The sequence below is a fragment of the Gordionus sp. m RMFG-2023 genome, chromosome 1, assembly GCF_954871325.1.
Source record: "Gordionus sp. m RMFG-2023 chromosome 1, tfGorSpeb1-WG-v2, whole genome shotgun sequence".
Lineage (NCBI taxonomy): Eukaryota > Metazoa > Nematomorpha > Gordioida > Chordodea > Parachordodidae > Gordionus > Gordionus sp. m RMFG-2023.
This window is the reverse complement of record NC_088775.1, coordinates 57,698,990-57,716,687: the sequence shown is the minus strand read 5'-3', so window position 1 is coordinate 57,716,687 and position 17,698 is coordinate 57,698,990. Positions and strand designations below refer to the sequence as shown.

The following is a 17,698-nucleotide window of genomic DNA, read 5'->3' as shown; positions in this document are numbered from 1 at the left end:
CCAAACCTCCCATTTTTTATGATCAATCAACATATCTTATTATATGTTAAAAATAATTATTTTAAATTTTTGCATGTAACAAAATTTTGCAGAGAATTTCATTGTAGATTTTATTTATTATTAAAATACTTTAGTATAAATAACATCCCTTTATTTAACTATGTATTTATTTTAATGATAATATACAATAAAATAAATTTTAAAATGTAGAAATTTTTAATTAATACAAATGAGTTTATTATCAAAATATAAATAATTTTTATTGCAAATGCAATACTATTATTAAAAATAATATAATATAAAAAATATATAAATATTATGACTAAGAATTCATTATAATTAAGTTTTGCATATAAAAATTTTATGACTAAGAATATATTATAATCATATTGCAATTTTATGATTTGAATTTATAAAGAGAGGTCTACTTTTTTTTGAGATCTAATTCATCTAGAATCAAATTTTTATCTAGAATAATCTCCTTATAAATATTTAATATAGCTAATCCATTTAAACGGTTTTCACCGGTGCTATTTCTTAAATAGGATTTAAACCTGTCCAAAGTTGAAAAAGACCTTTCATTAGGGAAGATACTAATCTGTAAGATAGCTAAAATAAAAACCAATGTTTTAATATTAAGCAGGGAATATAAAGTGCAATTACACATGGAAAGGGCTTGTAAAACATTTTTTTATACCAAAATTCGACATCACAAAGTAACTTATCATATGATCCTGATAAATCATCAGAATAAAACTCTGAAATTTTCTTAATATCCTCTAGCATTTCAAGTGTATTCAGACTCAACCGGAAAAAGAAAATAAAAGCTGTTTAAAATAAAATTTTGACATATAAATCTTTCCTTTAATTGAAATAAATAAATATCAATAAGGGGAATAAAAATATTTATTTTATAAAAATCTTCAATCGTATAGATGCATCCATAATTAAGGGATTGGACTGTCTAGAAACTACCCTAGGTTTAAAAATTTTAATCCCAAATATATTAGAGATCTCCATTTCTCATATACCAAATAATTAAACGATTTTTCTTTTATTTAAAAATTATAAAAAATAAATTAATATTTTTAAAACCATCTAATTAATTAGTTTAACAATATAAATTTTATTATTAAATTTATAAATATCTAATTTAACTATGCCAGAAAATGCTTCCATGACTCACCACCGAATGACGTTGAGTATAATGGTCAAACATTTGTATAATTTATGCTATTAACGCTTTTTATTTAATAAAACACAAATCAACAATAAAAATCTGACATTATTATGAGTTATTTATAACCAAAACATACTTATTATATTATTTTAACTTAATATTTCACAAAGAGTTGGTAAGATTTTATAAAAATAAGTTGAATACTCATATCTTGCTAGTTTTTATATCATAATTGTAAATCAATTTGTTTCAAAATTGTTCAATTAATCATTTAAATGTATGGATACCAAATATAGGTCAAAATTCAAACATAATGTATTTCTAATAATTATTTATACATAAATAAATATAAAAATTATGTATGCATTGTTTTTAGAGTATAATAATTTATATCAAGCATAATCAAGTGTTTTTCAATATTAACAATAATTTATAAATAGATCGTATATTAATTAAAAATTACTATAATTAATAGTCAATTTCCTCAATTTGACATAATTTTGATAAAAATTAACTATCATTAATAAATAATATAACAAATTTAAATAAACTTTGTGGCAATTAAAAAAAGTATACAATGATCAAATAGAAATACATATAGATGGCTAATTCATATATGTTATATACTTATAATTATTTTTCTTTTAAATTATTAAGACTCACATTATATTATTACTTTGCATTGATTGATTTTTTATTTTGATAGAACCTCCCATATTCAAATATTTCTTTGATGGCATCCTTGAGACATTGGAAATTATAATCAATCAATCCTACATGAATGAAGTATATATATAATTATTAAATTTCTAATAAGCTATAGAGAGTCGAATAGTATCGTAAATACCTGTATTTAAAATACTTTTTAATATTTATTTGAATAATTTAAACAGTATTATTTTAAATAACAAAAAGTAGTGCTGTAAAGTAACGTAAAAAATGTAACGTCGTTGCTAACGTAGTTACCATTTTTGAAGAAACGTAACGCCATTCGTTACCTTCTTCTAGAGGTAACGGTAACACGTTTCTTTTTTTGAGTAACGGTAACGCAAAACGTTATTCGTTACTTTAAATTTTTTTTAAAAAAAATATCAAAAAAAGAAAAACATGTTTTATTGTACAAATAAAATTACTTTTATTTACTTTTTAATATAATTAATTTAAGCCGAGTTTTTAATTCGTATCAACCAACCACCATCCCTTCATTTTTATTTTAAATTCTAATTGTTAAATTTTTAGTCGAATGTTAATCTAATATATTCAATCAAAATTCAAAGTAAATGTTAATAATATTATTATTCATTTTATAATTTATTTTAAGAGTATTATGCCCATAGTATTTCTTCAGATGAAGATGATTTAACCCTTCCCTGGCCCCAATTTGAAACATATTTTACACCATAATTAAGGGTACAAAGTCTATACTTTGTAAATGTAAATTATGTCCCAACGTAAATATTTCAACCTCAATGTCCAGCAGTTCAAACTTGAAAAAGAATATGAAGGTAAAAAGATGAATTAATATATTATAATTTTAAACATTACTTTAAATAGAATATTAAATCTTGGGTATTATAAAATGACCATTAAAAGAAGTATTCTTTTATAATATTTTGAAAAGCTTAATCATATTAAAATATAAGCAATTAAATTATACTATAGCATAGGACTGGGAACCAAGATTAAAACCCCAAGCTTAACAAAATATAGGTAAATAATATCTTCTATTTCTTGTTTTAGTATTGCTATTGGTTTAACTTCAAATTGTTAATAAATTTAAAGAATAAAATAGTGATTTAAAAAATTTTTGTTTAAATAAATATATATGGAATAAAACTATGAAGCAATATTGTTTTTGAGAACTGAACATAGATATTTTTCCTGATTTCTTTTTAAATGATGATTCTGAAAAAGATATTAAATTGAAAAATTATTTGGGATTAAAAAATGCAATTAAATTTTTAAAAATCTTCAATTATTGAAAAGGCTAAGTTTTTTTTTGATAAAAAATTCCGGAATTAATAATATTTTAATTAAAAAATTATAGACTGTAGATTCCTCAAAAATGAAAGAGATTAATGAACATTTGAATAGTAAAAAAAAATTGAAGCCAATCAACTCACTGATTGAGATGCAGAATCCATCTACATCAAAAATAAAAATAGCTCAATCAGCAGTTGGTGAATTAGTTTTTAATTTTGTAATGAAAGAATTACAACCATTTTCAATTGTAAATTTGTTAATATTATCAAAAAATTGCAGCCATCTAAAAATGTGATGTCTAAGCCTACCTTCGTATAAAAATTAACAAAGCATATGCACCATGGCAAAGAAATTAGTGGATTTATTGTGTATAAAAATTATCTGTACAACTGTCTTGGTCAGCTTATCATCAGTATTTAAAATATATATTTTATAGAATAATTTTGTATTTTAAAAAAGTTCTTATGAGATGACGGTACACTGGCTACACCCAGACACTCTTGAGAGGGTTTCAGCCTGCTTAAGGCTAAACCAAAAACACACATTTGATTATCTAGCAAAAATAATCTTTGAAATTTTTACCACATAAAAGATACAAAATAAAGTGACCAAATGCATTACCAACAATGCTAGAAATTATATAAAAGCTTTCAAGTAAAAAATTATAATATATTTATTAAAATTTAATAGAGTATATGAACAAAGGAGAGGAATTGGGTGATGAAATAGTTTATTTGCCATTATTAGATATATTTGAAAATCAAAATACTAATGATAGTATTGTATACTTACCTAAGAATCATTCCTGTTAAGCACACACTTTAAATCTCACGCATATGTTGATATTGAAAAGGCAGGTAACGAAGTCCATTTTAAAACCATTTCAAAAATTACATTTTCTAAGTATAAGCTATTGTGGAATATGGGCAATTATTCAAACTGTGCAACCATTTTTAAGGAAAACGGAAGATATCTGATTAAACCTCGCCGGGGTGGCCTAATGGGTAAGATGTATGCTTGGAAACACGAGTGTGAACAAGGACGCAGGTTCAATCCTGGTAAGAACCATAAAAACTTTGAAGTTTTTCTTCGATGACTGATGTGTAAAGACATATGGTATGATGAATTTCGGAGCTTATAGATGACACCCCGGTCACCGACAGGCCTGGACAGCCGGGTGCTAAGGATACCTGTCCAATAAACAAAAATGAAGAAAACAAATGGATATATGAATATGAAAGATAGGGCGTTCCCTCCAAGCGACGCGCAGGGTGTAGACTACCATCCTGTGAAAAGTAAAGTAAAGGTCAAAGCAAAGAAAACAAGATTAGCAATTTTAAATATTGGGACGCTTAAAGGTAAGACGAGAGAATTGGCATCAATGTTGAACAAGAGAAAAGTTGATATAGCGTGCATACAAGAGATGAAATGGAAAAGACAGACTTTGATGATTGGAGATGGGTATAAATTGTACTATAATGGACTTGTTAGCAATAGGAAAGGTATGGGCATCATCCTCAGTCAAGATCTTCCAACTTTGCTTGTTAAACATTGCACCGGTGTTAATAATTTAAAATGTCATCGCGCAAATTATTTACGTTAAATGTATGAACGAATTAAATGTAATTCACGCCTCAGTTGTAGAAGTCAACAGGATCTCTGATAGACTAATGAAGATAAAACTCTGCATTGGTCAATCAATACTACACATCCTTTCATTATATGCTCCTCAAACGGGTTGCAAGGAAGAAGAGAAAGATGATTTTAGAGCTATCCTCGATGAAGCTGTAATGGAAATCCCTAAGGATGACCAGTCATAATTGGTGGTGACTTAAATGCGCATGTGGGGAAAGCAAGAAATAGCTACAAAAGGCATCATGGCGGTTTTGGATATGGAGAAAGAAATGATGAAGGAGAGCATATACTGAAATTTGCGCAAGCCTTCGACCTTGCCTTAACCAACACCTACTATAAGAAAAAGGATAGTCATTTAATAACATACGAAAGTGGTACAAGGAAAACACAGATAGATTACATACTAATCTCTCGCAGAAGATTAAAAGATGTAATAGACTGCAAAGTCATCCCAGGAGAAGATATTGCCGCACAACACAATCTACTAGTCATGGATTTACACATCTCAAATAAATCCACTCAAAACAAGATAAAACTAGAACCATGCATCAAATGGGGCAAATTAAAAACAATGGCAGATGCCGTTGCAATCAATGCAAACATTGAAACAATAGATTCCTCACAAGTCAGTGAAAAAATGTGTCCAGATTAATAGACACTGCCAAATCGACACTAGGCTTGACAAGAGGAGGCAACAAATCATACAAAGAACTATGGTGGTGGAATGAAGAGGTACAAACCACTATACAGGAGAAAAAAGCCCTTTATAAAATATGGTACAAATCCAAAAACGCAGATGACAAGACAAGATACAAAAAATCCAAGAGATTAGCTACAAAGGCGGTGGCTAGAGTCAAATCTATGGCATACGATGACATGTACGAAGATCTACATACCAAAGAAGGGCAAAATAAAATATACAGATTAGCCAAACAGCGAGAAAAGAACTCTAGGGATATAAACGGAGCTCCGAAAGTAATCAAAAATAAAGATGGGAAATTGATAATAAAGGAAAAAGAAGTAATGAGTAGATGGAGAGAATATTTTCAGGAGCTTCTCAACTTTAATTCCCACATATTGCATCTAGACGAACACTCCCCTTGTCAAAACCTTGTACAACCTATAACACAACAATAAATAATCGCATGCCTCAAGCATATGAAAAACAACAAAGCTAGGGGTCCAGACGATATTCCAATAGAAAGCCTTAAAGTACTAGGAGATGATGGAATACATCTCCTCACAAATCTATACAATAAGATACTTGGAGAGGTTCCCCAAAAATGGAGGCAGAGCTATCTAGTTCCTATCTTCTAAAATAAAGGGGATCCACATAATTGTCAAAATTACAGGGGCATAAAACTAATGTCACACTGTCTAAAACTATACGAAAAAATAATAGAAAAAAGATTAAGAGATATAATCGAAATAGGAGAGACTCAGTTTGGCTTTATGCCTGGAAGATCAACAACCGATGCTATCCACGCAATTAGGCAAATAAGTGAAAAATACAGAGAAAAGAACAAAAAGCTACACATGGTCTTTCTCGATCTTGAAAAGGTCTTTGATAGAATCCTAAGAAAACTTATCTGGTGGGCGCTACGCCACAAAAATGTTCCCGAAAAATATATAAGAATAATACAGGATATGTATATGGGCCATACAACAATGGTCCGTAGCACAACAGGTACTTCAGCAGGCTTCACAATAGCCGAAGGAGTTCATCAAGGGTCGGCTCTCAACTTCTCTTCATTACAGTAATAGATGTATTAGCATAGTCTATACCTCAAACAGTCCCGTGGAATATGATATTTGCAGATGATATTGTGATACTTGCCGAATCTAAGGATGAAATGAAAGAAAGACTAGTGAGTTGGATAAATATCCTAGAAACGCACGGATTAAAAGTAAATAGAGAAAAGACGGAGTATATGGTGATAGGAGGAGATGAAACAGAGAGTATTGATATAAATGAATGGCAGATATCGGCAATTGAAAGCTGCAAATATTTGGGCTCCACTATACAAACAAACGGCACAATAGAAAAAGAGATAAAGAGTAAGATTAATCAAGGGTGGCTAAAGTGGAGATCTTTATCTGGAGTGCTATTTGATAAAAAAATCCCACATTAATTAAAGGGAAAAATTTACAGTTCCATAATACAACCAACTATTCTATATAGTTCGGAAACATGGCCAACCAAAGAATCAGACGAGAGAAGTCTACAAACCATGGAGATGAGAATGCTGAGGATGATTGCTGGGGTAACAAGAAAGGATAAAGTGCGCAGTACAAGAATACTAAGTAGTTTAAAGGTAGTGCCCATTAAGAATAAGTTAATGGTAAACAGACTTAGGTGGTATGGGCACACAATGAGAAGGCCTATGAACTACATAGGAAATAAAGTTAAGAGTTTGGAAGTGATGGGCAAACGTAAAAAAGGAAGGCCAAAACTTCAATGGGGCCATAAAGTTAGATCCAATATAAAGAAGTATAAATTAGATAAAAGAGATTGTATTAATAACATAAAGTGGAGAGAGATGTTGAAGGAGCTTACCACCAGAAAAAGGTGAAAGCTAAAGAGAAAAAAAAATCTACAAGATGGAACTCTTTTTATAACTCGTGAAATTAATAGTCTTAATTGCCAAAATTTAACGAATTTTGTGATAATTATAGATAACGACAAGTCTTTCATGGATGAATATTGTATGGTTAGTGTTAATTAAGAAAAATGATATGTATATATATATGATTTAATAGGTTAAGGAACCGGTTGCTACGGCTCTTTCAATTTGGGATAACTCACTCCCACGATAACTATTATAATATTTAAACTTTAAAAAATAGCTATAAATAATTTCATAAGACGTTTATTTATTCAATCCTGGAAGGCATTGATAAAAGATATACAGTTCAAATATCACAAGCTATATTTTGATTATCTTTTGTTTTCAATAGATTCAAACACATCTATAAAGGTGCATATATACTATCCGCAATAATTTACCCGCTATTTAAATTGGATTGGCCCTGGATAAAATTAAAGGTCAACAAAGGAAGAATGCTAGAACTTATTTCCAGTTTGAGAAAAGATCTTGATAAAGAAAGAGCAGACGTAATTTTTATCCAACTCACATACCAGAACATTATCTGATAAAGATAAAAAAAATTTGATGAGGAAATGAATGATGATCCTTGTGAAGATGATCTATTAAGCTTTTTCAAAATAATGAGAGTTCTTTAAATATTTTTAATAAATTCCCCGAATTAAACTTTTTATTTATTTTAACATGATTGTAATTATTATAAAATAATATTTCAATTTAAAGTTTATCGTTAATGTCATATTATATTTTGACTTTACATGTACATTTAAATGTTTTTTATTTTTAGGCGTCAATTTAACATATTACATGACCAGATGATGTATACACAAAAAAAGAATATTTAAAGTTTAAAGAAAATAAATGATCAAATTATTCTCTTCGTATTTCGACCAAACCACTCAAGACAACCCCTATTGTATCATTCATTAAATATAATACAACTCTCCCACCCTATGCGTAAATTGAACGTGTGTTTAGTACGGCGGAAGGTGTGCTGAGCACTAAGCGCTCTTGTTTGTCTGATCAAAATTTTGAAAATCAATTGTTGCTAAAAATAAAAAAAAAATTGTTACAAAAAGAGTTATCTTATATATAATATATTATTTTTGTATTATTTATATTATAATTATATATATGAAAATTTTTTTTATAAAATAATCTTATCTTATTATATATTCTTTTTGTATAGTTTTATTTATATTATATATTGCATTTTTTTTGTATATAATATTTAATTTTTTAAGTAACGAGTAGCCCGTTACTTTTTTTAAATAGTCAGTAACGCGCGTTCCTTTTTAAAAAGGTACGAGTAACGGTAACGCGTTTCTTTTTTGTAGTAACGTTAACAGCACTAATAAAAAGTAATAAATGTAAATACTAAATATAAATTAAATATGTAAAATACAAAATTAATTAAATTTGATTTTGTGATCTCTAAGTTAGAGAGAAAAAAAATCAGGGATCCAAACAGAAACGAATATATGTTCTAGTTCGTAAAAAATAAAAATATCGGTTCGATTCTAACCTCTAAAAAACGGTTTGAACAATTGAATTTTATAAGCATAAAATCATTAGGCTCGAACCGGTTCAGAAGCATTTTAGCGGTTCAGCCAGAAATTTTTTAGCGGTTTAGGTTCGATAAAAAAATAACGGTTTTTAGAGGTGTAATGATTCGGTGGATCCCTATAAAAAATCAATATCATATGTGCTTCATTGTATTTTATTAAAATTAGTAATGTTCATAGGAAACTGAATAAATAATTCTTTTTAAGATGATATATTATAACAAAGTAATTTTTTAAAAGAAATTATGATGATTATAATATATTTATAGCTAGTGAAGATCATGGTCTAGACTGGATCATGATCTTTTAAAAAAGATCTTTCCAGACCATGGTCTTTAATATTACAAGATTCATTTTTTACTAATATATATAAAATAAAATTAATATTGTCTTAAAAATATTTATTTGAATTTGACAGGTCAAATATCAATCAATTTGAATGAATCATATTTGACCGGTCAAATTCACAACCCTGGTTTTGATAGATATATTTTTTAAGGTAGTTTTTTTATATTTATTATTTTTATATCAGGTCTATACTTATATATCGCGAAGGAATTTTATTTCGCGAAATATTTATATAATACATTTTTGCAAAACATTTATCACGAACCCTAGCGAATTTTCTACCGGGAATGTATTTGCGCGAAGTCAATCATGAGCGAATTACCGCGAAGCAATAATTATATCGCAAATGATTCATTTAAAGGAAAGCAACCTATAACAATATTAATTTACCCACAAAAGTCCCTTAAATCATTACGCAAAATGTTTTAAGGATCTTTTGCTATTTATTCAATATTAATTTACCAACAAAAGTTCCTTATATCATAAACGCAAAATGGTTTAAGGATCTTTTGCTACTTATTATCTATTAAGCAGAGACTTGCAGGCCCGGCCCGCGTACGGGCCGTATTTTCAATTTTTAAAATATATCCGGGCCGTATTTTTTTAAAAATTTATACAACATGAATTATTATATTCGTCAATTAGATATGGTTATAATTATTATATATAGTTATGATTAATATAATGTTTGGTGAAAGTTAACACTAGCTAACACTCATAGTATCTATTACATAATATAATTATAGTTTTCCTGCCATGGAATAAATACTCAAAGGATTAAATACATTATTATATAATATATGTTATATTTTAAATTAATTAAAATATCAGTTTTATTTTTTTTATAAATACAATTAATATAGTATATTCTCAAAATATTATTTACACAAATTTTTTATAGTATCAATTTGTAATATACTAAATATCTGTTTAGAATAAAAAAAAAATAAAAATGGTGTTGTTAAACGGCTCGTTTTGAGTAGATTTTTAAAAACGGCTAACTCAGTTTCTTATCCAGAAAAATATTATGCAAGCCTGAAAATTTTGCTATTAATCGGCTCAAAACGAGCTGTTTAACAACATTAGCGAATATGCTTGCTTATTAAATGATAATACTCGCCGAAAAATATGATAAAATACCAAATAGATGAATTTTTTATATATACCAGGTCGAATATAATTTTATTTTTTAAAAAAAATCCAGGCAGGGCCGGGCCCCCAAATTTTTTTTTAAATATCCGGGCCAGGCCTAAAATTTTTAAACCCGGGCCGGGTCGTAAAAAATTTTTGAAAAAAATCCGGGCAGGGCTGGGCCGAAAATTTTTTAATCCGGACCGGGCCGTGCAAATGGTACCTCTGCAGGTCTCTGCTATTAAGTAAGCATGTAACCTTTATCTGATATGATATAGAGAATTGTCAATTTCTTTCTGGTCTCTCCTCACTTGTAAATATGAAGGAGATATTTTGGTTTAAGTTTTTTTACCCCCCCCCCCCCCCAAACATAAATTTTAACAATGTGTTATATGCCATTAAGTAAATTTTAACGAATATTCTGAAATGCTTAAAAAAAATTCAATCAAGATAAAAATATTGAAAACTAAGAAATTTTAAATTTTCTCCGAATTTTTTCCATAAATTCTATTTTTTAAAGATTTTTTAGAATTTTTAAATAATAAAAGGGAATGTCATTTAAAAAAAAATTCCTCTCGAAAATTGTTGCTTCTTAATCGAAACCCAGCGATAAAACCTGAAATGCAAATCATATATAACGCCTAATATGATACATTTTAAAGTTTCATGGAGTTCATGCCACATTTTATATATGCCTCCCAATTATTATTTTTATACAATGCACATCGATATAACTTTCTGATTTAATATTAACTCTAATTTAAGATTTTGACATTCCCTCTTCTATTCGAATTTCAATAAATAAAAAATTATAATTAATCAAAAAAAATTTCAAAGTAATTATTTATGAAGAGAGAATAATAAATCATTTGATCTCCAGTTTATAATTGTTTTAGCTTTTTGTTTTTGATGATTACATATTCCATTAATATAAATTCTTTCTCTATGTGATTCAAACTCCGTGGTTTCCTAAGATTATAACTTCCTACCACTAAGATTATTTATTATACAACTTTTCTAAAATCCTCCTTACTATGATTCTCATAAATTAACGCTGCTTTATAATCTATTGTCAAATAGTAACGAATATAAATAATTATACATTATAAATAATTAGCAATACTATAATAAATTTTTAAATATAATTGATCTTATATTATGAGTTTCGTTCCATGTATGACCATAAATGATTAAATTTTAACACAAATATGAAAACAAAAAAGAAATTTTTTGTTTTTCATCGTTTTTTAAAAATAAATACAAGTTCTAAGTAACAGCAACTTTAGGAAAAACAATGCTAGTATGGAATAATGGTTGAGCTGAGAGGGAAGGAAGAAATATTTTGCGGCCTTGGGTAGGCCCATATACAATTGTTAAAAGTAAAATTATAATTTTTGGCAAAATATTTGTATATATTTAGGCAAAGTAGAATTATCTTCTTCGGCAGGAAAAATTTTACATATCAAATCTAATCTAAATAATTTAAAACATTATATTAAGGGGAACAAAGGTATTATTAATATACAAATATAACTTTTAATGGTAAAGATAGAGTCATAGTATAAAAAATTTGTACTTTGTGAAACTATAGGTAATATATATAGTTTATTCATAAAATAATATTAAACAAATAATTAAGTTTGTAGGCTTCTTAAAACTATAGTTCGAAAAAAGAAGGTAATCAAATGCATTAAGAAAAAAGGAAAATATATTTTTAATTATTATATTTCCATTAGAAGAAGCATTAGTTGAAAAAATGACCTATGGAAAAAAAGATGAAAGAGAAAGTTTTATTTTTTAAAAATTGAAAATATTAATGATAGTTAAAATCCTTATTTTTTAAAAATTGAAAAAATAAAATTGATAGTTAAAATCCTCAAGAGAAAGATTATAATATATAAAATTATTTAATATATATTTTCATTGGATATGGATATATTTGAAGATCCAAGAAAAGCTATTAAAAGTATAGTGAGAGAGGAAGGATATGTAGGCGTACAAGATCAGGGTAAAAGTAATTTTTTTTTAAAGTATATTATTTAATTATCAAATTTAGATTATGAAATAATTGTGGATGCAATAACCATAAAAAATTGTGATCTTTTCATGCCCTAGGAATTGGAAAATATACCATTCAAAACTAAACGGTTCCAATTTAATTGGCCGTTATCCTAAAAAAGTGGTGTATTTAAATATATTTCCCAGGGTGGCAAGTCGGACAATTGACAGGTCAAATACTCTAAAATGTTATTGGTGAATAACTATATTTATTTATTGAACTAATATGTATTTAAAGGGTTAATGATGCTCACTACCTTAAGGTACTACCTATCAAATTTGAATTTTGTTCATTTTTCATTTGGATAGGCACTACCAAATATATTTATAATATATATTTGAAAAATCGTGATTTTTGGAAAGCCTATATGGCCTAGTAGGCAAGAGCTTGGCTTACTGATCCCATGGTCCCGGGTTCGAATCCCGTGAATGGTCATGTTTTTTTTCTTATTCTAACTTGGTGGCTCCATCCTTGGGGGGATAATATATAGGAGGTCGGACTCGACCACGTGATTCCGTATTAATATATTAAATAATAAGGGTCTTATTACATTTTAATAAATTATGGTCGGTATTTAGCAAATTAGGTTGGTATTTAGAATATTTCTATACATTCACTTGGTAGTAAGCATCATTAACCTATTTAAAGCATCATTAACCTATTTAAAGCATATTATCAATCTAATTTGTTTACAAATTATTTTAAATATATATCGATTTAATTATAATTTTATATAAAAATATAAAATTTTCTTATTAAAATATTAGAATTTCAATTTGAAATATAAAATAAAAAAAATTTTTCTCATTATTAATTTGATTGAATCTAAATATAAAAATAAATATAAAAATTTTACTTAAGCATGGTTTGAGAAAATTACTAATTGCCAATTTATATTACATTATGTACAATTATCCAAACAAGATGGGTATCATAAATAAAATGTAATGAGCAAATATAAATATGCAAGAGAGCACTAAAAGCAGCTGTTGAAGAAGTTGGATATTTGTCCGTGAGAAATTATCATTAATATATTAAATGATATTTTGGACAAAAAATTTAATATTTTAAACTATTCATAAACATTTAGCTATCTTATTGACCTTGGCTTACGTAAAAAACGAGATGCTTAATTTAGAAAACACATAATACAATCATGTCCATGATTTTATAATTTACCAACCTAAAGAAAAAATATTAAAAATAAGTTTGAAAAAGAAAACAATTCAAATACATGTGCTCTCGCTGTACTGCTGATTATTTAATGGATTCCCAATATAAGGGGAGCATTTTACTTTAGTTTGATGAAGCATATGACATAATACAAAAATTAGTCGTTTCATAAAGAGATGATCATCAAAAAATTTTAAGTGAAATCATAAATTTCAGAAGTAAAAGCGGAGTATTTAATAGCCAAAATATGTGGAAACCAGTAACTTTCATAAAAAACAATCAGATTTGGGGCTCAAGTTGTTGGAATGGGCATTGTTCACATTGAATATTAAGAGAAGTGTCTAAGAAATTTGATTGAAGTTCTCGACAACCAGAAAATTGGTATATATTTATTCATATTGTGAAAATCATTAAGTTTACAATATATAAGAATTAAATATTGTTTTCAATAAAATTATCAAAAATAGATTAAAAAATAAACCAATCATAAAAACAACGAATCCCTTTATTAATATTTTAAAAAATTACTTAAAAAATGAAATAATATTGTTGAAGTGAAAAAAGAAATTATGAAAAACCAAAATATAAAAATTTATATAAATAAAAATTTAAGTTCATCGAATTTAAAACAATATATAAATAACTTTTAATTAAATAAATCTTTCGCTTATTTAATTACAATGAATTTTCTTTCTAATTTTTAATATTAATATTTAGTAACATTTTTTAATATTTAAGTATCTTGTATTTAAGATACATTTTTTGACCAACTCTGTAAATCATTGGCGTACGCAGCGAGGAAATGCAGATGCCGGATATATTTTTCAAAAATATTATTGTTTATATTAATTTATATTTGTTAATATTTATTCGTATCTCATATTAAATATATATTTAATTACATTTATTATCACATTCATAAGTTATTTTATCAATTAATTTCGATTTCAAGTTTTCAGGCGTGATATTTACTTATTATTTTCAAATTTTTAACGGCCTAATATTTATCTACTATTTTCAAATTTATAGTCAAATAATAATTATTTCTGAAACTTCTTGTCCAACAGGGAAAAAGAAATTGCAACCTTGTCCAACGAGATAGAGTTCTGCCATCAAGCAGTAACAGCTTTTAAGGAGTTAGAAGAGCCAATTATTTGCTATTACTGAAATATCACAATGGCCTGAAAGAAATATTTCCCCAGAAGCAAGAAAATTATTGGATTCAATGCTTATTCCAAATTTTATTTCTCATTAGAATGTATTACTTAATTATACAACTATTTTAAGTATTACTTTTCAAAAACATGACATTGACTTGATTAAGAAGATAAGAATAGCGGAGAGCATTTTATCAGAACTCAAGGAAATTAGGGCTAATGTTGATGAAGAATTTCATATTTTATTGTTGAGTCAAAAGCAGAGGTATACGTGTTTAATATTTGTCTCCCTCGACTTGTAGCAAGGCAAGCTCATCGATAAAACATTAATATAGGATCAGTAGAAGAGTATATCTTAAATACAGATACATTTATAACCCAAATAAATGAATATTCATCATGCAGCACTTACTAATCTGCAAATATTACTTCCACAAAAGCCTTCCCAACCTTTTTCAGATGGTGATAGAAAAAAAAATATTTGTTAGATTTTTATTATGAAGATGTTAAAGTATCTTATGATGCCTTACTAGCTGAATAACTATGTTTATAAGATTAACAATGGTTGATATAGTCCCAAAAAATGCTATGGATGCTCTGCATTATTTCAAACACATTTTGATTAAATTCCCAATGTATTTTGAGGGTTTATAAACTCTTCCCGTTAGTAAACTAATGAGAGAACATTCTTTTTTTTAAGAAGAATAACAGAGGCCTCCAGAAGTACCATTTGCAGGGCATGGCACGGATTTTTTTTAAAGATTTTTTACGGCCCGGCCTGGGTTTTTTTTTAAAAAATTTCAGGCCCGGCTTGGTTGTTTTTTTGAAAAAAATTCAGGCCCGGCCCGGGTATATTTAAAAAAATTAAAATACTGTGCAGCCCGGGGGCCGGGCCTGCAGGTCTCTGAAAAACATACCAAGAAGTACAACATCTGAAAGTAGATTGAAAGGTTTGGATCTTTTGAATATTCATAGGCATTTGACTACAAGCAAGGATGAGATAATTGAAAAATTAGCTCAATCACAACGAAGATTGGATTTTACATTGTAAATATATAACATATAAAATACAATTATTCCTAAGAAACTTTTTGTGTAAAAGCTCAAAAAATTCAAATTTCTATTTTGGGTCATTTAAGTGATTCTTTACATATAATTTTTTTATAATTCACAAAAATTGTGTATTAGAAATAGTTATTAGTCCTAATAAATTTATGCTTGATATTTTTAAAAAACAATAATATTTCTTAAAAAATTTTATTATTCCCCCCCCCCCCAGACCAAATTCCTGCGTACGCGCCTGCTGTAAATAAATGGCATGTACAACTTATGGTATAGCAATGAAAAATCATTTATTTTCTCTCATAGAAGAAAATGATGAAAACTATTCCCAATTTTGTAATACTGTTCTACTACCTAAACATTTTATCTGTTCAAAAACCAAATTTTTAATGTAACAGTTAGTGTCACATTCCTTAAAATTTCGGGCCAACTAAATTATAAAAACTAATTTTCATATTTTTTTAAAAAAAATGATTTTTAAGAATAAATAATTATAAAATGTCATAATTGGATGTGAATATTTGTAAAATCATCGTTGGTAGGATTTAAATTTATAAAATTTGATTTTTTGGCAAAGTCATTATGTATTGTTCTTTGTGAGTTATTTTTATTTTATATAATTTTATATTTAGATTTAATTTGATTTTGGTTGAGTCATTATGATTGTGATTTTTGAGTTATTTTTATTTTATATAATTTTATTTTTAGCTTATAATACTGATTCTCAGCAAGTATGACTTTTATAATTTAAAAAAAAAATATTTTTAGATTATGATTGTTCGAATTATTTTTATAGCTTCCCTATAAATGGGAAGCGAATTATAATATAATTCATCCGTTTTTTTTCTGATTTTTGCGTAATAAAAAAATAAAAGATGTGTAGTAATATTCCAATTTCTGGTAATAATATTAAATGTTTTTTCTGCAAAATGTCAATGTTAAATTCATGGAAAATTAGTAAAATTAATCTTGATAACTCTAATACTTTTTTCATTTGTTAATTTAAAGAAATTTTCTCTTCTGCAAAATTCTAATATGTTTGTAAATAAAAGGATTCCAAGAGAATTTTAGAGGTCTGACGGTTATTATTTCCCAAGAAATAGGATAAAATTCGGATCCCTGATTAAAACGGAATTTTTTTATTTAACAAAAATATGAAAATATAGAATGTAAAAAAAAAGATATGGTTATTTGTAAAAAAAAAAAAGAAAAAAAATTAAACCGTGCTTTTTGAAATTGGATTCCCGAATTATACATACTAGAGCTAGATACTTGTTTACTTCGCGAAGATATAAAACAGCGGATGTATTTAAACGTATTATAGATTGAGATTGATCGTCGAAAGGACAAAATAATTTATCTTTGGGCATTCTTTAAAAGAAAAAAATAATTCCACAAGCATTATTAAATTAGATATTCCTAATTTAAACATAATAAATTTTAAAACGGTAAATATTTTTGGCTATAAGTACTATAATAAAATATGGGAGGGAATTAACTCATAACTCTAAAATGTTAACTCATTTGAACTTAAATACAGTAAAATCTTGTATGTAGACTTCCAAGCGGACATGAAATTTAGTAAACTACAGAGAAAGTTAAAATTTAAATTAAGACCAATTTCTTATTAAATTCTATCATAAAATATTATGTATATTTTGATAATCAGTTAAATTCAAATTGTTGCAAATATTGAATTTTTGGCTATCTTACTAAAATTTTTTTGAAACATTATCAGATAGATAGAGTAAAAAAATCAAATAACAATCGCGAGGAGTTAACAATAACCGATTCCTTTA

The 17,698-nt window shown here is 27.0% G+C and overlaps 1 protein-coding gene across 2 annotated transcripts in view; it reads right to left on the bottom strand.

Annotated features, from left to right (window-relative positions):
* Nucleotides 1–1,614: 1,614 nt before the first annotated feature.
* Nucleotides 1,615–17,698, bottom strand: part of LOC135923033 (ras-related GTP-binding protein C-like) — a 100,915-nt gene continuing 84,831 nt past the window's right edge. Inside the window, exons 9-10 of one of the 2 annotated variants that reach the window (XM_065457625.1) lie at nt 17,122–17,270; nt 1,615–1,953 (exon numbers count right to left, since the gene is read on the bottom strand). In XM_065457625.1, coding sequence (XP_065313697.1) covers nt 1,853–1,953; nt 17,122–17,270 — 250 coding nt within the window. In that variant the 3' untranslated portion in view covers nt 1,615–1,852. Of the gene's footprint in view, nt 1,954–8,311; nt 8,453–17,121; nt 17,271–17,698 lie in introns of those variants that run through there. The other variant, XM_065457626.1, reaches the window with a different exon arrangement.